The 21,407-nt window shown below is 35.2% G+C and overlaps 4 protein-coding genes across 10 annotated transcripts in view; 1 reads left to right on the top strand and 3 right to left on the bottom strand.

The window, feature by feature from the left end:
• Positions 1–1,465: 1,465 nt before the first annotated feature.
• LOC140674613 (uncharacterized) lies at positions 1,466–4,995 on the bottom strand. The gene is made up of 3 exons (XM_072908273.1): positions 4,985–4,995; positions 4,452–4,914; positions 1,466–4,093 (listed from the first exon to the last, which is right to left on the bottom strand). Exons 1-3 carry the CDS (start codon positions 4,993–4,995, stop codon positions 1,466–1,468), a joined length of 3,102 nt encoding a protein of 1,033 aa, XP_072764374.1.
• A 1,239-nt stretch (positions 4,996–6,234) lies between these two features.
• On the bottom strand, positions 6,235–8,091 carry LOC140674614 (uncharacterized). The gene is made up of 3 exons (XM_072908274.1): positions 7,575–8,091; positions 7,025–7,202; positions 6,235–6,574 (listed from the first exon to the last, which is right to left on the bottom strand). Exons 1-3 carry the CDS (start codon positions 7,580–7,582, stop codon positions 6,341–6,343), a joined length of 420 nt encoding a protein of 139 aa, XP_072764375.1. The 5' UTR covers positions 7,583–8,091; the 3' UTR covers positions 6,235–6,340.
• Positions 8,092–9,100: 1,009 nt separating this feature from the next.
• LOC140674579 (beta-hexosaminidase subunit beta) lies at positions 9,101–13,710 on the bottom strand. Its single transcript, XM_072908220.1, has 7 exons — positions 13,432–13,710; positions 12,647–12,872; positions 11,318–11,439; positions 10,715–11,087; positions 10,188–10,480; positions 9,823–10,085; positions 9,101–9,441 (listed from the first exon to the last, which is right to left on the bottom strand). Exons 1-7 carry the CDS (start codon positions 13,681–13,683, stop codon positions 9,264–9,266), a joined length of 1,707 nt encoding a protein of 568 aa, XP_072764321.1. The 5' UTR covers positions 13,684–13,710; the 3' UTR covers positions 9,101–9,263.
• A 3,758-nt stretch (positions 13,711–17,468) lies between these two features.
• Positions 17,469–21,407, top strand: part of Brp (ELKS/RAB6-interacting/CAST family member bruchpilot) — a 76,040-nt gene continuing 72,101 nt past the window's right edge. For 4 of the 7 annotated variants that reach the window (XM_072908288.1, XM_072908287.1, XM_072908286.1 and 1 more), the window contains exon 1: positions 17,472–20,929. In XM_072908288.1, the coding sequence (XP_072764389.1) occupies positions 20,135–20,929 (795 nt within the window). In that variant the 5' untranslated portion in view covers positions 17,472–20,134. Of the gene's footprint in view, positions 20,930–21,407 lie in introns of all 7 variants that reach the window. The other 3 variants (XM_072908293.1, XM_072908292.1, XM_072908283.1) reach the window with 3 other exon arrangements.

The raw sequence follows: 21,407 nt of genomic DNA, 5'->3' as shown, positions 1-21,407 counted from the left end.
ATTTTCATTTTATTACGCGTTTCAAATTGATGATTTTACAGTGCAATAAGGTGATACAATTGATATAATAAGTTTATAAAGTGGTGGACAAGGGTTTTGTTGACATTCTGGTTGACAGAGATGGATGAAATTAGAATCAGCACCATTTGGTACAGTTTAAATTTTGTCGATTTATGTTTATTGATGAAGAACCGCAGGAATGCGACAAACAATTCGCATTATGTGCATAGTCCTTTAAACATGGCACGTAGCGAGGTGAAGGATTGCATGGCATCTTCGACACGCAATAAGGATTACAGATTCCTTTTGAACAGCACATCCACGGACAGGGTCCTATGGGACATCCGAAAGGGGGACAGCTAATGTTACATATCTCGGGCTCGGGTTTTCTGGTGAACAGAAAGAACATTTTGTGAATATCTATTCGAATACTCATTTAAGCAAACATTCTATTAATAAATTTCAACAAACTATATATCAGTAGAAATTGCAAATGTATTACTTACAAGCTGTCTATTTCGCATAAAATATTATACATTTCATCCATAAAATTTCGATTTTGCTTGCCCATATTTAAAAAAATATACTTGTTAAATTTTGTATAAATTTTAATACCGGTAAATATTTTATGCACTGAAACTCGAAAGATGGGGGATATTGACAAATTTCCTTCTGCCACACTTAATAATCGATTTTGTATTGTATCGCTTACTTCGCACTGTTATTTAATTAGTCCTATTTATCGATTTTTTTATAATAAAAATTATTTATTTTGTTAGATTTATATGGCATAAAGAGAAAGAAAAGGAGAATAATAAATTTATTATTGTAATAAATTGTGCAAATTTTGAGATTATAAATATTTATTATTACATTTTGAAAAATTGTGAACATTTCTTGATAATATTTTATGCTTGAAATATATACAACACAATATATCGAAAATTAAAATGTCCATGTATATAAAAATATATAATAATATAAATAAAAAAATCAAACGTCAAAATTGCAAAGTATATTTTATAATATTGACATAAAAAAATAAACACAACATAAAAAATAGTACACTTATTATTTGTGAAAATTTATCGTAATGAATTTACTATATCACTCACATAAATAACTTTGTTTTAATTTAATAATTTAAATAATTTGAATATATAGAAATAGAGTTATACAAATATATAAGTGAAGAATATATATTTTAACTCTCTTGCGTTAGAATGTGACGACTAATCTTGCACTTTTATTATTTATCGAATTTGCTGTTAGAAGTAGAAGCGTAATAAAATATGCGTAAAATATTACGTTATATAAAATAAAAAGAGACATGTATAAAATAACTGTAAAAATTTGTGCATATTCAATGTCGTAAAGAGATATAAAATAATATTTTGTAATTCTAACGCATGTGGAGTTAAAAATTAAATTTAATCTTGACAAGATGAGACTCCTTGCGAGCAAATTAAAATATTCTCGGGGGTTGTAAGTGTCTGCTCGCGATTAATTTATCTGGCGAAATGACGAGATTATTGGGGGCGTATTCGGGCTTCCTGGCGAGGTACGTGATACCTCCGATGGTTCTTGTCTCGTGGATTTCCGGTTGGCCGTAAACATTCGTTCCTCGCATATCTACGCGTTTCATCCCTTCGATGTTCGATTTCTCAACGGTATCACCGCCAGCGCGATCGATTCTCATCGCGCCTGGTGCATTCGGTCGTTGCATACTCACAACGTCGCCCTGGCCACCATTGTGGTCAGCTAAATTCTGTTCGTTTAAATAATACTGCTGCATTTTGTGATAATGTTGAGGTAGAGCACCCGCGTATTGGAACATTGCGTTGTTGTCGTTGTGACGTCCTTGTGTCATAGGTACATTCTGTCGGTCGTAAGGAATCGACCTTACGTCCTGCGTATAGGAAACTGCATGGTCTCGCGGTTGCCATCGCTGTTGATCGCCGTTTTCTTTTTCGGCTTGCATGCTGTAACAAATTCTTGCATTCTGTCTCTGACGCGGATATTCCACCATCACAGGCTCATCGATTCTCTTAGGTCGCAGGATACCTGGCACAGGATTATTGGGATTCCTTGTGTTTTTTAAACCGTTTGCGGAGATTTTGTTCCGAGGCGGAGACGTTTCTACGGGTGGTCGCGGTTGCATATCTTCCGGAATCTCATTAGGGTCTTGAACACCATTCAATCTAATGGAGGGTTTCTTTTTGGAAATATTGGATAGATATTCGAGACCTTTTCTACTCGACGGATTTTTCAGTGTTTCTAGCACCTTCTGTACAGTATCTGGGTCCTGCAAACCATTATTACGTTTCTGAGGACGAATCATTTCTTTGTACATTCGTATCTTTAGCAAGCTAGAAGGTTCAGATCTTTTATTCTGCTCAAAATGTGCAAAGTCCATTGGCAATCTCTGGTTATCAATTGAATTCGATGAATTTGGATTATGTTCATTGTTTTGCCACATTTTTTGTTGCTCAGAATGCGAGTAATATGGATTATAACGCATATTGTATGGTATGTATTTATTAAAAGTCGGATTTGTCTGATGATATATATTATTCAATGTTTTTTGTTGATAACCATAAGGATAAGAGGCTGTATAATTATACGAAGTTTGATCATTTTTATATGGCCAGTTGATCATTTGTTGTTGCCATAATTGAGGATTCATCTGAACATACATCTGTTGAGGCAGAATAGCTTGCTCGTTTATTTCTTGCTTTTTTTGTTGACAATAATCTTGTTGTTGAGCAGTCACTGCTCTGTTAACTTCTTCTGGTAATTGACTGTCCGTTAGATATTCTGTTTTCTGATCTCTTTGCTGTACCTTCATTGTTTTAATCTCGTTATAAGATATCCGCGGTGGCGTAATGTGTATCATCCATTCTGGTTTTTCATCCTTTTCTATTTTTCTTTGCGTAAGTCGAATTTTTTTAATATCTGGAACATCTTTCTGTTGTTGAAATTGTGCGACATAAACTAAATGCTTTTGTTGCTCGTTCAACAATGCGTCAAACTGACGGCGCATGACGTCCTCAGGTACACCTTGTTGTCTCATGCTGGAAACTAGCAGCTCCTGATCGCGTATCATATCAGATGTGTATTGCAGCTTCTTTTTCCCATCACTTTGTTGCCTGTGAGCTTCCGTGGCCGATTGTTGATTAGTAGATTCATGATTCTGTGATGGATTAGATTGGCCTTGGCTTCTAAAATCTTTTTGATTAAAATTAGTATCTTGATGATGATACTGCCATTGTTGTGGGGCTTGTTGATGCAGATGTTGCTGATTTGCCGTTTGTATCCATTGATTATTTTGCGGCCATGCCGGTTGAAGATTGACAGGATATCTAAGATTACGATTATGTATAGGCAAATTATGTTGTATCAATCTCATCTGATTCACTGTCATGTCTTGTGGCGAAGTCATTCCATGTCCAGAAACTTGTGTGGCAGATAATTGTTGATTGTAAGGGCTATAAAATGTTCTTGAATTATTATGTAAGTGTTGTCGCTGATCGAGTATTGATGGTTGCATTTGATTGAGTGCTTGCGGCATTTGCTGATGATACGCGTTGTGCTGTGTTTGTTCATTTATTTGTTGAAAATTTTGCTGAAACGGACCATGCAACTGAGTATGATAAACATTTTGACAGTTTGATCTGACACATTGATCACTTAGCGCGTTTGCATCCTGTATGACCGCTGCTTGCATTGGTTGTATGAAAATTTGTTTACGATCAACTGCATTTTGACTGTCAATCGGTTGCTTTTCGCATCCATTAACAGGAGCGGAAGTTTCATTGCGATTTTGATCGACAATTACATGCGAATTATTCGAAGATTGTTGCGGTTGCGACATTGTGACTTGCGTCGAAGGAGTTCGAATGATTACCGGCTGATTAATCGCAGACGGGTTTTGAAGTGATCGATCGCCGACAACTGTTTCTTGGAGCACGTTTGATACGTAGGGATGTTTTTCGAGAGACGCAATGGGTCGAGTGAGCATGTTTTCAGAGTGTGGATTTGTTTGACAAATCTGCTGGTTAGCTATAATCTGTTGTTGATTCGTGGATATATCCTGTGATTAAAGAAACGTAAATTGTATTAATAAAAAATTAATTATTCTATATTTCTGCATGGAAACAAAATCGTATTACTAATAATAATTTTATATACTATTGTAATATAATAATATTATTAAAACAAATCTTATATCATATTATAAATATATGTATTAAGATATATGTTTAACATGTGTAAATATTTTTTACATTATTTTTGATATATCAACTAATTTAGTATCCTTATATTTATAGTATATATTCGTATCTCTTCTATTTTTTACAAAATTAAATCACTTTAAATAACAATTAAAATGACATTATATAAATTAACTTAAAAAGATTAATATAAAAAGAAATCTCTTCGCAATTTACTTTTGATTGTTGATATGACGATAAAGTAACAGGTATCGCGTCGCCATGACCGTTGTTACTCCTAATAGAGGAGTTCACCAAAAAAGTGCCAGTTTCCTTAGGATCTTGAATAATTAAAGCGTTGTTTGGTTCGGGCGAGAACATTGGCTGATTGTCCAATTTTTTGATCTTTTCGGCCGGGAAGCTTTTGAGTCGTGACGAGGAAGTCGATCGTGTCTTCGATTCGTCTCGAGATAATCTGGTTTTTGGAGGTTGCAACTCATCCGGCAACATTTTTATTCGCTCGTTTTCCGACTTCGCGAAATTATTTAACGAATGCAATTTATCTAAGTTCTGTTCAGACGGCGACTTTGTAGATCGCGAACGTTCGTGATGGCTTGTATTGGTAGCTTGTAAATTTGCCACGCTCGGATGTGCAGACGACTCTCTCTCTTTATATCCAGATTTCTTTTCGGAAACTTTCCTAAAGGAAAATTTTTTAGATAGAAATCTTTTAAATTTATTAATTTAACATATATGTGAAATATTTTTACCTCTTTTTCATTATAGTTAATTTTACTTAAATGTTAATTTAGGTAACGCGATACTTGCTGTCAAAAAATCATCGTTTAAACTTGATGAGATAAATTCTCAGATCGGATTTTGCGTTACCGCCGAAAGGAGATCGCGAGTTTTGACGTGTTAAAAAGAAAGGGACAAGGGACAAGTGCGTGACCCGTTACCATGGATATATATGTTTTGTGTTTTGTGTATCATCATATGTCATGTATCATAGCATATATTCATGTATGAATATTATATATATATATATATATATATATATATATATATATATATATTAATAAAAAAGATTTTATTTAAAATTAAAAGACGTATATTAGTATATAAAATTAATCTTTTTATATTTATTTTATTTATAAAATTATACCTAGCTGACTAACAGTAGAAAAAAATTAAAAGATATAGAAAATATTTATTTTGATTAGGAATTATGATAATAGTATCATATAGAATAAAACATAGAATAAAACATATCAAAATTTGTGTGAGTAGTACAATATAAGAGTATATTTTTATATTTTAGTAACAATTATATTAGTTTTTACAATTTATAATACACATTGTAAAACAATATGTGTATACATAAAAATTATAAAATTTCATAATACATCAGAAAAATGTGAACATACAATTAGTTTGAATTTATCAGGAATCATAAAACAGAGTAAAATTTATTGAATAATATTACGAATTTTTGGTTGAGAATCCAGTTATGATAAAATTATATTTCCATAATTGTATTACATCGAAAATACATGTAGATTAGTATTATTTTTATTTCAGAGGTCATGTTAATTAATTTCATCCTCTTTGATCAAACTTTAAAATAGTTGTAAAAATATCTTTTTCTTCGAGAAAAAATGGACGTTGTCAATTCATGATCAATTTCATTATCAGAACAGATCATGGATAATCAACTTGACTATTATTCTCACGTTTTCCACATTCCTTGTAAATAAAAGGAGATTTATATTAGAAGTTTTCAATTAAAAATATTACATAATACGCAATAATTGTATGAAAATAGATAAAAAGTATGTAGAAATAATTACAAAAATTATTTAAATTTATTTTATTTGGGAACTTCTAAAATATGTCTATATATATTATAAAATCTTAACAATACTTACTTTAATAAGTATATCATTACAATACTCCATAATTTTAAATCTTACAACTGAAGCGTGTCGTTTAACAAGCTTGTATATATTTTGCTGCTTACATAAACTTATGACGCACCTTTGCATGCAGTTGCATAATTATCAGCGACTTGCCAATTAAAACACTGTTTTCTAACAAGGAGGACAAGGTGCTGCGAAACGAGAAACTTATATTAATCTCAACAATGTAAAGAGAAATATAGTAATAAACTTACGGCAAAGCATCTTGCAAGATGGGGAGCGCATGACTATCGGATTTGGACAAGGTGGGGGGATGCAGGGAACGCAATTCGGTTTGCAAACGTAAAAGCATGGTGGTGGAGGGGGTGGTGGAGGGCAATATGTCACTTCCATTTTCGGTGGATTGGACATGGGACAGCTTGGACAGGGTGGCAAATAAACCTTTCACAAAACTCTTTTTAGCTATCTTTTACTTCAAGAAAGTAATTATATTAGTTCAAAATAATCATATATATATTAATCTCGAATAAATCATTTTAAAAGTTTGCATGGCTCTCATCTATATATATATATATATATATATATATATATGAGATAAAATATCATTACATATAAATATGTATATCTCAATGAGATAACAAAAAATATTATTTACTGAAAGTTAAACAAAATACAATAAAAAGATTTCTTTGAAGTAATGTGTTATGAGATATACTGTGATATCTGTTACAAATAAATTTTATCTTATCACAAGTACACTTCAGTAACAATATAAACATGTTTAATGGAAACATGTTGATAAATTTTTTGTGTTATCACAATATATAGCAGTGCTATTTAGGAAAAAATTATAAAGAAAAGAAGAATTAGTATTTCACATAACAAACATACCACCGCTTTAGTCGGTTTCGGTATAGACTGAGGTGGAAAAGTCATCCTACATTGGACACGCGGCACGTAAGGCATGCAAGGAAAGTTCACAGGTGGAGTACAACAAATTACAGGACAGGGGGTTGAACATGCTGATAAACAGCAAAGTGGTTGAGAAACATTCAAATTGTTGCAATTTCTGGAATTTAATATATGCACGTTATTAAAAAATACAAAATTATTTAATCAACATTGCGCATGTTTTTAAGTATACCATATATTTATTAAATTTAGAGGAAAATCTTAATTAATGATTTATGTGTAAAATACTTCTTAAGGAATTTCTTAAGGAATTTTTCACTCAAAGATTTACTCATTTCCGTCTTTCACTATCTACAAAATTAACTACACAAACGAAGTTATTTATACTGAAAATAAAACTGGAAATTTAATACAATAATAATGCTAGTAATATAAAAAACATTTATGTAAATGTTTAAAATCTCATTAACTACGGTATCTTTCTAATTAAACTATATTAGAATGATATATTTTTTAAAATAAAATTTACCTCGACATGATGCTAAAAATATATGGATAATGTTAATAGTTGATAATGTATTTGTTCAGAATTTCTACAATATGAATTGGTATTAAATCAGTGACAGCAAGTCTTCCTATTTATTGAAAGGCAATCACGCTTATCGTCATGAAAATTATTCAATGTTACTTGGAATTTTGTCGGTAAAAGCTCAGAAAACACTTCGTAATTTCTAAAGTCAGTCTCTCATGGTTGTGAATTGGCTAAATATTATTTTACGGTAACCTTGGTGACGTAAAACGATAGATTGATAAATCGGTTTTCGCGGAATGAATTACACATGGTAATCACACTCGGTGATTCCCATCTTTTTTTCATTTCAAAGTATACAAGGCGCAGTATACATGAATTGCTTTTTTGTAATAGACGTATAAGTATTAAATAATATTATTTATCACCGATAGTAAGAGATCTTAAATTAGCTTCTTCCTTATTTAAACATGCATAAAAATTCATAAAAATTACAAGCATTTATCATCGATGTGTAATAAATAATAAGATTTTATAATTTATATCAATATGATTAAGAAATTTAATTATTAAGAGATATTTAATGTATTAAATGTTCGAATTTGCTATAAATGGAATTATTTCTAAGAAAAAATCAATTTAAAAAATTTATGACAGAATATTGTAATAAAAATTAATGTAGATGTTAGAAGATAACTGACAGTTTAATAACCCGATACGTCAAGATAGATTCTTCTTAATCAGCTAATTTGCATAATTTGTAAACGTATTATATATTAATTTGTGAGTAAAATCAGGATGTTGGCACTTTGATTACTTGATAAATAACATTTGCATACTATTGATGAAAAAGTATTCAATTTAAATGGACTTTAACCGCCAGCGGAAATCAATTTCCTCACAACTGTTTGACTTTAGACAAAGGGATTTCTTTTGTGCCAAGGGAATGCAACTGTCACCGCACGTCCACGTTCGACAATGTCCTCGATATACATCGAGCTGATACATTCCAGTAATGGTTCGCGAGTTCGACTAAAAGGCTTGTAACAAAAGCAACGCCCTATCTTTGTCGCAATATCTACATTCAACAATAGATAATGATTTTGACATTGTTGGGCTAGAATAATAAATGGATGTAATGTAAGCAAGAAATAACATATTTCATTTTTTTATTGCATTACATTATTACACCGAGGATTAAATAATTAAAGCAATTTTTATTTGATATATCTAAAAATATGTGTGTGCAAAATAACTTCTCATTGAATATAGTATGTTTGAAATTTATAGTTTATTATAATTATATAATTAAATTTATGTCCGTATGTGTATATATATATATATATATATATATATATATATATATATATATATATATATATATATATATACATACAATTATCTTTTAAAATTTTAGCGCTTATTTTTTTAGCATTTTTAAAAATGATTATTATTATTAATACATGTTTTTGTAAATGTCGCTGCTGAAATTTATGTGATGTAAAAAAAGTACAAATTCACATACATATTATTCAACCTACATTTATTATGAAATACATGTTTTTATGTAATACCGATGAATGAGTGAATGAAAAATAACGGTTCGTATATTTCGCTACGCGAGCATAATATAACATATCATACAATACATGAATTAAACAGGGCATTAGATTGACAGGCAAAAACTAACTACGTCACGCAGAATCCTGGTCCATTTGGCGGCTGGGCGGGGATACCGCGTTTATTCATACGGCAGGCGTGCTCTTCCAGACGTTTAGCGGCAATACTATTTTCTTGTTTGTTGAAACTCCACAAACGTTCGGCTGCCGCGCTCGCACGTGGCCAAATCCTCGAATGTACGTTATTTCTAAAAATAAACAGAGGCGAGAAAGCCCAACGTACATTCTCTCTCATCTCAGAGATCAAATAAACACCTGTCTACTCTGTTTTATTGTTTAGTACGCATTGTCCTAAATCATTATGAATTATTTTCATATAAAAAGTGGTATTATACTATGAATTATTCGAGGCAAATTTATCATAAAATTCTGTTTTATTTCTTGACAGTTATATCTTTATTCTCGTTAATTTAATTCTTGTCAGTTTAATTGAAAATCTTGACCTTAATCGCGTGTTACAGTTAAAAGTAATGCAAGATTATTTCCGCTACTCTCGTAATTAATTATTAATTAATTACCTAGACTTTTGCATATAAATGCCGTTAAAAAAATAGAGGATTGATACTCACTTGTTGACAAATTCTGCCCACATGCACGCTTCGCCGCCAAGCATTAAATGAGTGGCATTGGCTGCATTGATAAAGTCAAAGGGATTGCAATTGTAAAACTTCTCCCAATCGCCGCCACTGGCAAGGTGGTCCAGATACCAGCAAGAGGATAGCAAGGTCGGATGTCCTGCAGTCGTCACTCTCTCGAGCTCCTTTTGCCAATTCAGCAGTTTCCAAACATGCACTACCGTAGTTGTGGGTAAGACGACACCATTGTCGAAAACCTTTAAGTCGTATAATTTGCACATATAATAAAATAACTTAAGAATGATAATATTAAAAAATAGTAAGAGAGATTACAAAAAAAAAAAAAAAAACACACTTACTTCTTGCCACACAATAGTATTGGCGTCTAGCGACTTGCTGATCGCAAGTATCTTGGCTATGTATTGGTTTTCGAGCAGCTCGTATCTCTTGGACATATTGTGCGCTTTCATGTACTCGCCAATTTCCGGATTGCTGCCCCAGCAATCGAAGGGTACTTCGTCACCACCCAGGTGGAGATATTGATCCGGGAACACTTGCACGATCTCAGAGAACAAATTTCGTACGAAGTCGTATAGTGCCGGATTCGTGGGGTTCATCGGACCTAATTTACCGTTGGGCTTCTCGAAAGAATCTGATGGATGTACAAACGAATTAATTTATATAATTTATCGAAGATGATATTTAATAACTGATTCTTCAATCTATCTTACTCAACGATGAGAGTATATGATATGACAAAATAATATTTAGAGTACAAAATAGAAATACTACGTATACATATGTGTGCATCTAAACTATTGTTTGTCTATCATCCTTTATAAAAATATCACAGTGGATTAACACAAATTACATTGTTTTTATTTACCGTAACATATAGTTAGTAATTCCGGGTGAGCCAGACCCCATGATCTAGTGTGTCCAGGGGTATCGAATTCGGGCATCACTCGAATCCCTCGTAATCTCGCGTAATCAACGACCTTTTGTACGTCGTTAGGTGTATAGACCATAGAGTGATGATAAGCGCCTTTAGCAGACAGATCGGGATACCTGGTGCTTTGATATGGGAAGCTGTTGTCGTCGACGATGTGCCAATGAAGAACGTTCAGCTTGTTGTACGACATAGCGTCCAATGTCAACAGGATGTCAGACAGGGGTAAATAATGGCGAGAGGTATCTAACATAAGACCGCGATGCGGCAGTTTCGGCTCGTCCACGATAGTCTGGCATTTTACTTTCAACTGTAACACATGATTAAATTCACAATTGTTCTGTAAACTGATTTAATTATGCAAACGATAATAATAATAATATATGTGCAGAAAGAAAAAGAAAGAGGGAGGATTGATATAAAAATTATTTTTCTTTTTTAAAAATGTTTTACAAGAACATGTATATTTATCGCAATCGAGCTTAGAATATTTTGCATTTTGCACTTTTGCTAAACAATGATAAATATTTAAATATTTACGCTCGGGCCGTCGCCGGACGGTGCCAATATCTGTGAGAATGTTTCGAGGCCTCGGAGAATTCCCCAGACAGATTCGGCCCGAAGAACAGCCACTGATGATGTTTCATTTATCTCGAGTTTATCTGCAAAAACGTGTTAAGCCGCGTAAAGAAAAATACGGATAAAATTGTAGAATTCTTGCTCGGTAATCACCGGTCACGACTTTACGTCATTTAGTTCCACGCGATAAGAAACTACGAAGTGATTTAAACTTGTCTTATTGTCCGTCCTCGTTTCAATCGTTTTGCTGATTACACTATTATTGCACAATTCGTTAGAAATTCTTACATGTGTTCGGTACACGCATTTACACTACATAGAATCGCTTTGGTTTGATCTAACTAAATTAAATGTAATTCCCTCGATCAGTTCCGAAGCTCGAAATAAAGTTTCGAAAGTCCCAGATACAGCCACAGTACAAGAAATAAATTTAAAAAATTACTAATTTTATTATTATTCATTAATTGTTACAAATATTTTGTACTGATATAAAAGTATATAAAATTATATATTTTGTAATTTTGTGATATATGAACGAATATTAATCTTCTCTTATACTATATAAAAATACTTATCATAACTCATTAAAATGCAAAAAAAATGATAAAAATTATTTATCGTAAAATATATAATACAAATTATAATTAAGCGATTATAGTCAATTAGTAAACATAAATAAATAATTTATATCTTTGTTTGATATGGGCGGAGTTAATAATACGACAAAAGTTTCTGTTTTACAATTTAACGACTTTTTACCGTTTACTCGTTACTATTCATCGTTTGTTTGTCAGTCAATGTACCGTTTAATGCACAGACTTTCAGGAACCATCGAATCAATATTAAACCGGTTTAACATCGCATTGATAAGAAGAGACGTTATTAAAAGCCGGAAAAATTTAATTTGCCCACACGCAAGCCCGTTATCGACATAAGTCGGCAAATGTTAGGTCGGAGCTACGAGTGAGCTGCTCACTGGCATCATTCAATTAATTTGTTGGTGCACTATTACTTTGTAATGCACGCTGCACATGCAAAGCGAGCAACCTCACTGGTCGCTGCACACGGAACATGTCGAATTAATACGTAGTACAAAAGCAGATTTTTTTCTATTTACTCAACAGTTAAATAATCAAATTTATCTATTTTCTAAATTTATATAAATTACTAAATTACTTAAATTTTCTATAATTTAATGAATATAATTATTCATTATACAAATTAATAAAATTGAAAGATTATATCCAATTATTTGTATTAAGTACCATAATTTTTATAGTACAGACTTACAAGATTCATTCATGTACAAGTGTGGCCAATGATCGCCATTCTGTTCGCAAGGTTGCAAAAGGCGGATGCTTAGGACTTCAAGAGTGCCTTTAAAGTGGGGATCATCCCGAACGGATGTTCTTGGCTGCCCTTCCGTGACTAACCTCGCTATCCTTGCTTCCGTCAAGATGATTCTCATGTACCGCTCTATCGCCTCGGTTATTATATCGCATGTCTCACCGTTTACCTTTATAATAATAATGTTACTTAAAACGAGACAAAAAAGTCAGAATAACATCTCTGTAAAATTTCAAGAAATATAAAAAATAATTAATAGAAACTTTAAAGAGAATAAGATTTTTTAATTTATATTATTTTGAAATATATATATATATATATATATATATATATATATATATATATATATGACACTAATATTGCATAAAAGAAGAAACAAAGAGAGTCATCATATTATAGAAATCGAAACAATTACTATTATATTACAGTATAAAAATCTATAAAGTGATTACTACAAATCTGTTTCATTAAATCTTTTCGCTTTTGGAGATCCAATGAAATAATAGTTTTATCAAAATGATCGCTTCGCGAGTATATGCAAATGTCACACTATTTTATTGTTACGAAAATATGATAGAACTGGAAATAACCATATTAACAAAATAAAATTGTCAATTCTTCAAATTTTACGACTGATATAAAAAAATTTGAATTAATTGTATGCATTTATTTTCTCCAATAGATGAGAGAAATAAAGTGTATAAAAAAGAAAAGAATATAATACTCACTCGGATGTCAAAGTTGGATGGTCTTAATAGATAAAAATCTTCCTTCATGACACGTGAATTTGGCATGGGCCAAACTTCACCTTTTGTGGCCTCAAACCATGGACCTGCGTCCGCATGCCAGTCGCAGGTTGCCCAGGGCGTAACGATCATCAAGATCAGAATGATCGCGCGGTTCCACATGTCTATTTCGCGTCGGGGAAAGCAAATCAGGGTATACGATAGAGGAACGATGTGATGCGACCGAGTGATCATCGTCTACTGACGATTGCAGGATGCTGCAGAACCGTACGCACCGTATGCATGATAGTGGTAACGACCTTAGCCTGTGCCACTTAAGTTTTATCACTTTGGTCCCCAAGAGAGCTTCACGGTCAAGTGGGTATAACCAGTCCTCTTCTACTCATCGCAGTCTCTTTTTGTCCTTAAATCTTTGGTTGCACATTTCCGAAAAGTCTTGTTGTATATTTTAAAAATTTCCAAACGCTTGACTCTTTTACATTTTACATTATACATTTTTATCTTACATTATTTTTTTTATTGTATTAAGCTATGATTATGCATTACAGTAAAATAAAAGTAGATTTACAAATTATTTCTGCTGCATTTTTTCGTCATTTTTAAATATTTATCATTAATTAAGTAAATAATATACGTCATAATAAACAATACGTAATATACGTAAATAAATATTTTATTTATTTTATTTATATATTTCATATATCTTTTTATTTATTTATTATTTTATTATCGATAAGATTAAAATAGATTTTATTATGGATGAAATAGCATTAGAAAGCTGTCAAATATGGATTATTTCTGGAAGATTAATTCTGGAGTTGATATTTTGTTTTTATTTACGAGATTTAACTTTACACACAAACATACACACACACACACACACACACATACTAAATCTATTAAATCTATTTTGAAAATAAATTAAATAAAAGTTACTCTGGATTTTAAAAAACGTTAAATTTATCAAAGTAATTTTTATTAATATTTTTCAACGTTATTAAGATAATAACATAATAAATGAGATTATATAGTTAAGTGTTAAAAACACTCATAAGTCTCAGCGACATACAATAATAATTACATAAGGTTTAATCTTTAAAAATCTTGAATTATCTATATTTGTCCAATCTTTTATCATATTTATTATTATTTAGATGTAATATCAATTAATTAAATCTTTAAATATATATGTATGTTGACCATGGGTTTTTATAATACTTTATCAACAATGATATGATAAAAAGTGTTTTTAAATTTATTTTTAAAAAGAATATAACAAACATACAGTATACATAATGCATCATTTGTTAGCCATCATTTTTTTAAATGTTTAAACGCGCGATAAAATTTGTTTTGCCTATTAAACATTTCATTCCTAAAAAAATATATCGATCGTATATTATTTATAAATGATATTGTATATCTTGTGGACAAGGAGATCGCTTTATCGTCAACTGTGCCTCTATCAAAAGATTTAACAGAAAGCTACAAACAGTTGAGTGCAAAGGTCAATGGTCTTTCGATTATTCGACGTCGATTAATTATTATTATTATTATAGCACAGATTATTATAGCACAGATTAATTATTTGATAATATTCATAATAGTTTTATTGATTTTTATTAATTCAATCAATCATAATAGTTTTATTAATTTTTTTTCATTTAATATCATATCAGACAGATAAAATTATTTCGAGTTATTTCAAATTTTTCGATATATTGTATTTTCAATCGTGCGTTGCTTAAAAATATTTAATTAATTGTCTTCTTCTGTATTTAGAATGGATCAATTTGTTAGCAATGCGGAATAAATCCGTAATTAAATAATAATAAAAATAAAATTAGAATAGTATAAAATATTCGAAGGTACGAAATATTTCAAAAAGAAGAATTTAAAAATTATGGCTAATTCTTAACTTACGTATATTTATTATCCTTAACTTATGTATATTTCCTCGATGTCTTATCATTTGAATTGATTGATTTTCTTCATTAAGATTCAATGAAAATGGAAGATTCTAGACAAATAATAATATACAATCAAGAAAACATATCATATTCAAGGTAAAACGCACACGATATAAAAGTGCATTTATTAAGTATTCCTAGATGTATAAAACACAGATGATATGGCAATTATTACATCATGTTATTAACATTACGAACTTTGATTGTTCGTTGAACATGCATTTACTGTTTATCTGTAATTTTTTCAATAAATCTATTTACAAAAAAGCTAATTTTCTAAATTCAACAACTTATTTCAGAATTTTGCTTTCCAGCTAAAGATGCAAATAAATGAAATAAAATAAAATACTTTAATTAAGAAAGTATACAATTTGTATTAATTAGAAGATTATATATATATATTATGTATATATATATGTATATATATATATACTATAAGAAAGTATAAAAATATAAAGTATATAAACTTTATAAATATATATACTTTATTCTTTATTAAATTTCTTTAAATCTGTCTCTTTGTTTTTAGATCTGTAAAAAAATGTATCATATTTTTTTACATATTTCAAAATAAATCTCAAATTTAATTGCTAGATTTATATAGATGCAATTGACACAATATTAGAGACAATAAATTAACAGCATAATTCATGTTAATGTGCAATCAGAAACAAGTGTTTATTGAATGCGCGACATGTTGTGTATCTTTGTTTCAAATAATAACAACGCGCGTTATAGTTCTACGCTTCGTATTACTTTTATTACGTCAGACAGACCACCTTAATTTAATTCTGTCATGATACGCTACTGCTCGGTGAATCGTAGCTTCATTGATTGCAACTCTCGTACGCCGGGTCGACGGTTGTCAGGGGGCGAAGGGAGAAGAAAATCCAAATGAACGTGCATTCAGGGTTGGAGTACGGGGTCAAAGCGCCCCAGAGTGGCTCTCACTTTGGTAATCTTTTCTACATAAAACTATTTTCATAGAAACTGCCGCAGCAACAAGCGATAACACAAGTCTGACTAAAATTACTTTAACAGAAGTTCGCAAATTTCTATGTATTTTCTGGAACATGTTTGATAAACATTTCTTAAATATTGAATTAAAATTTTTTTTAATATAATATTAACAATAATATATATATGTAGCAATATTTAAAGAAAACTCAATTAAATATATCAAAAATTGTGTTGGAATATATTTACAATGTGTATATAAAATGTAATATAAAAAAAATATATAAAGTATATTCATATGTATATGTAAATATAAAAAATGTAAAGATAGACATCGACTATATTTACAATTAAAAGTCATCGTACTTACAATCAAAAATAATAATTAAAAAAAGATTTAAAACATAGCATTTTAATGATTATTGATTATTTTTATAATTTATCATGAAAAAGCCAGCATGTTTTATGTTAAAAAACAAGATGTTTTAGAAAAATTAATAATAACTATCTTTTATTTTTATATTTCCTGCAATCGACTGAATATACTTTTTAATAAAGATTTTTATGTTTGCAAAGGAAATATTGAATATATAAACTAATATTTAATTATTAATATACTAATTTACTGTTTTAAAAATAATATTAAAGAATAAATAACTCGTGTATGTGTTTTTGAAATAATTCGTATGAATATGTATTTTTCGATATAAAAGTCAATAATTATATGTTATATTTCCAGGCTAATGTATTTATTATTGATCTAAAAAGATTCATCGTCAATTTATTTTTAAATAGAATGTTTCGCTGAAAGGATAGAAAACTTTCTTATTAAATGCTGCTATTTTCATTTAATTTATTATTTTCCCTTAACGCTTACGCTTGAAAATTCTTAAAATTCAGAAATTTCTTTGCAAAGTTTGCTACCCAGTGGCATCGTGCAATTGCATGGTACCCTGCATTCTCACACACGAATCCGCGTTTGCATCTGCGCGTTAGAAAACCACCTCGAAGGTGGGGCGGCCACCATAGAAATCGTCGCGCCACCGGTAGGGTGGTTCAACGGCATGAGGGGTGATGAACGGGACGAGGGGGTGCAATTGGAGGGGAGAATTTGATAGAGAAAAAAAATTGAGCCAGTGATACGATTTGGCGTGGTAGCTGTCACGATGACGTCCATGACGTCGATCGGATGGTGCTGCCAACGCTTTTACCTTGATCACCTGTATATGTACATATATATGAGCATATGCATGTGTATGTATATCTAGTACGATAGTGACGTTATACGCGGAATATAATCGCGGGGTAGGGATATGACTCGCGGTGACGTTTCTACGGTGGCGCCAATGATGGCAAAGCTGGCGTGCTGGTGGTAGTAGTTCTGGTGGTGGTAGTTGTGGTGGTGGTGGTGGCGGTGGTTGATGATGGTGATGATGCCGATGGTGGTGGTAGGTAAAGGGTGGCCTCTCTTGTACAATTGCCGGCTGGTATTAGAGTACTCTCTCAGTGCGCGCGTATCCGTCGCGCGCCGTGCCGAAGCTCCTCCTCGTCTCTTCCGCGACTTTCGGTGGTTGCCGGTGACACATTACACACACACAAACGCGTCGCCGAACGGGGGAGTAATCGTCGGCTCGCGCAATCGCGACCGTATATGTGTGTGTATACGTGTGGGGTGGCTGGCCCGTGTTCGACTGCGCGAACGATAGAGAGATCGAAAGGGAGAGGGGAAAAGACATAGAGAGGGTGAGTAGGCGCGAGGGTGGCGAACGCCGGTGGCGGTAACGACGGCGGTGTCGGTGGCGGCGTCAGTGCACGGAAGTGGCTGTGCTCCGGTAGTGGACGGTGGATAGTGTAGTGCAGTTGGTCGGTTGGATCGGTTGGTCGGTCGGTTGGTGGGTCGGTAGGTCGCGGTGGTTGATTTGCCGTTCGTCTCGCGTCGCCGTCGCGTCTCACTTGGAATCGAGCGGAGCCACATCATCCACGGGCATCGTCCACGAGGCGCGAGCGGCGAGACGACGACGACGGAACCGGCAAAAGGAGAGAAAGAGGGAGAGAGAGAGGGAAAGAGAAAAAGAGAGAGAGAGAGAGAGAGAGAGGAAGAAAGAAGCAAGAGAATGAAATCGATAAGAAGGGACCTTAGGCGCTGGTTTCGCAAAACGGGAACGCCGGTGCGCAACGCATAGAAAGAGAGAGAAGGCGAGAGAGAGACAGAGAGCGATATATATCTTTTCCTGTGAAAGAGTGTGAGTGTGCGGTGCGCCGACGAAGAACGGCACGCGACGTACGGAAGCGACATACGCGCGTGTAGTACGCACGCAGGCGCGGAACCTCGTGCACGAGGGTGGAACGAGATCCGCGAGAAAGAGAACGTAATCGGCTCGGTTCGTCGACTTGGCTGGCTCGCGAAAGGGCGGTTCTTGGATTCGGAGTGCCGTGACCGGAGGCCGAGGGAGAGAGCGAGAGAGACCGGAAGAGGGAAACGAGAGAGGGTACACGAGAGCGGGTTCGTTCGTTCGTTCGTTCGTTCGTTCGTTCGTTCGTTCGTTCGTTCGTTCGTTCGTTCGTTCGTTCGTTTGCATTGCGTCGGCTCAGGAAAACAGGAAAACGGAGGAAGAGGGAGTCGACTGCCTCTCTTTCTCTCTCTCTCCCCCTCGATCTCTATTCGCCCTCGCTCGATGGGCTACGCCATCGAAAGAAGGTCAAAGATCGATCCTCGGGCCGACGAGGGTCGTGACCTCGCCGTACGCCGCCGCCGAGTACGAAGTGACCCACGCGCGTAGTAGTACTATTCGCTAGTAGTAGTACGCCGGCCAGAAACGCGGAAGTTGTACTCGGCGAGGAGAGGAGGTGAAAAAGAGGTGGTTGGCGGTGGCGTGGGTGAAGAGAAGATCGATCGGGCGGAGGATCATCGTCGCGACGCGAGGATGAGGTCGATCGACCGGCAAGGAAGAGACCCAACTATCGGTCTTGGTTGACATCGGCGATTCGCGCGTCCGATACTCGACGAGAAAAAAGAAAAAAAAAAAAAAAAAAAAAACTGTTTCGCGACGTGAAGAAAGACGAGGACCGAGGACCGATCACGTCCACGTCAATGCTCGTCGTTCGCCAACGCATTATCGCATGTAGAATAGAAACATCCTTGCGCGTCAATCTGAGACACCGCGTCGTGTCCGCGTCTTGGCGTCGAAAATCACGGAGACGTCGAGAAACCGGAAGCGCATCGTCGACGTCGTCATCGGCCATAACCGGATGCTGCAGCACGAAGTTGGAAACGAAGCGAAGATCGAGTCGCTCAAAAGTAGGCGATCGTCGAAATTGGAGCCGTACGCTTCCATCCTCCGATTATTACCCTAACTGAGTCTTGGGATAGACGGACGGACGTCCCGTCAAACGGGAAAACGCTCATTCACCAGATTGATTCATCGCGGGCTGGTATGAGCGTGAAAAGGCGTGAGAGAGACGAGGGGAACGGCCGCGAGGCGTGACAAAGAAAGTACGAGATATTAGATGTCCGGTAATAATCGGATTCTCTTGGGGAACGAGCACTGCCGAGAAAGAGAAGGGAGAAAGATAGACGGAGGGTGTATTATTTAATCGCACAAAGCGATCGCGAGGACGGAAGAAACGATCGAGGAGGAAGAAGTGACGTACTGACGAGACATTAACGAGACGACACTGACTTAGGACGATTTTGCGGTGACAAGAAGAAAGAAGAAAAAAAGAACGGGGCACGGGTTCGTGCAGTACGGGTTTTCCGGATGATGTCACGGGACCCATACTCGAGCAGTGGCGTGGTAGGTCCCGGTGGTGGCACACGCTCGCCACGCAGCGGCCGTCGCGTAGGCGAACTGCCAACCGTCGACCGTAGTCCGTCACGTAGTTATGCGAGCGGTCGCGGTAGTCCATTGGGGGGTCGTAAGCAACGGGGCACACGCAGTGGCAACAACTCGCCAGAGCACCTCGGCTTCGGCAGCTACCATCACCATCAGCTGGGCAGCCCGTACTACTCCCGCGACGAGGACCTCGGCAGTCCCGTGATGCTCGAGGAGAGGGGCAGGAGTATGTCGACCGGGGGCGGTGGGGGCGGACATCACCGATCCAGAAGCGCCTCGAGACCCGCCATGTCCAGCTCGGCGGGCATGGTAGCGCGTTACACCAGCCTCGACCGTGCCTCCGCCGGCGTACTCGATCATGATCGCGAATTTGTGCCGATACGCGAACCGAGCCGCGAGCGTAGCCGCGATCGCGGCTTGTACCTCGAGGATGAGCTCTACGGCTCCAGGTCGGCCCGCCAGAGCCCGAATCCGCACATGCTGCGTGATAGCGGCGGCTACATTGGCGAACTTCAACATCAGAACAACGATCTGCAGCGCGAGCTTGGCAACCTGAAGAAGGAACTCGAACTGACGAACCAGAAGCTTGGCAGCTCCATGCACAGTATCAAGACATTTTGGAGTCCGGAATTGAAGAAGGAACGAGCGCTGCGCAAAGAGGAGAGCACTAAGTACAGCCTCATCAACGAGCAACTCAAGCTGCTTAATTCCGAGAATCAGGTCAGTCGAAACTCTAATCTGTGTGAATCGGTCGATCCACACGGTTTAAGCTTCGTGAGTGCGTGTATCGTCCATCTCTCTTTCTCTCTCTCTCTCTCTCTCTCTCTCTTTCTCTCTCTCTCTCTCTCTCTCTTTCTCTCTCCCTGCCTCTTTCTCTCCGTATGCATATCACCGTTCGATTATCGGATTCCGTTGGTTTCGTACAGATACGAGCTACATATATTAGCCCTCGAAGAGCCCTTGTGGTTGAAATGTCGCGAAGTGTCCATCTGGGAAAACCGCGGTAATGCGCGGAACGTCGTCCTGACCGAGATCGTCGCGGCTGTCACGTCACGCGCGTCCTTGTGTCGAGGCCGTTCTCTCAGAATCAGGTCGCGGGAGCCACCGATGTTAATCCCTTTTTTCTATTGAGCGGTATATAAGATAAATGAAGGAAAATCATACGTAGAAAATATGCAATGACGTAATGTCAGTCAAA

Source organism: Anoplolepis gracilipes, chromosome 16, assembly GCF_047496725.1.
Source record: "Anoplolepis gracilipes chromosome 16, ASM4749672v1, whole genome shotgun sequence".
Lineage (NCBI taxonomy): Eukaryota > Metazoa > Arthropoda > Insecta > Hymenoptera > Formicidae > Anoplolepis > Anoplolepis gracilipes.
This window is presented reverse-complemented; position numbering and strand designations above follow the sequence as displayed.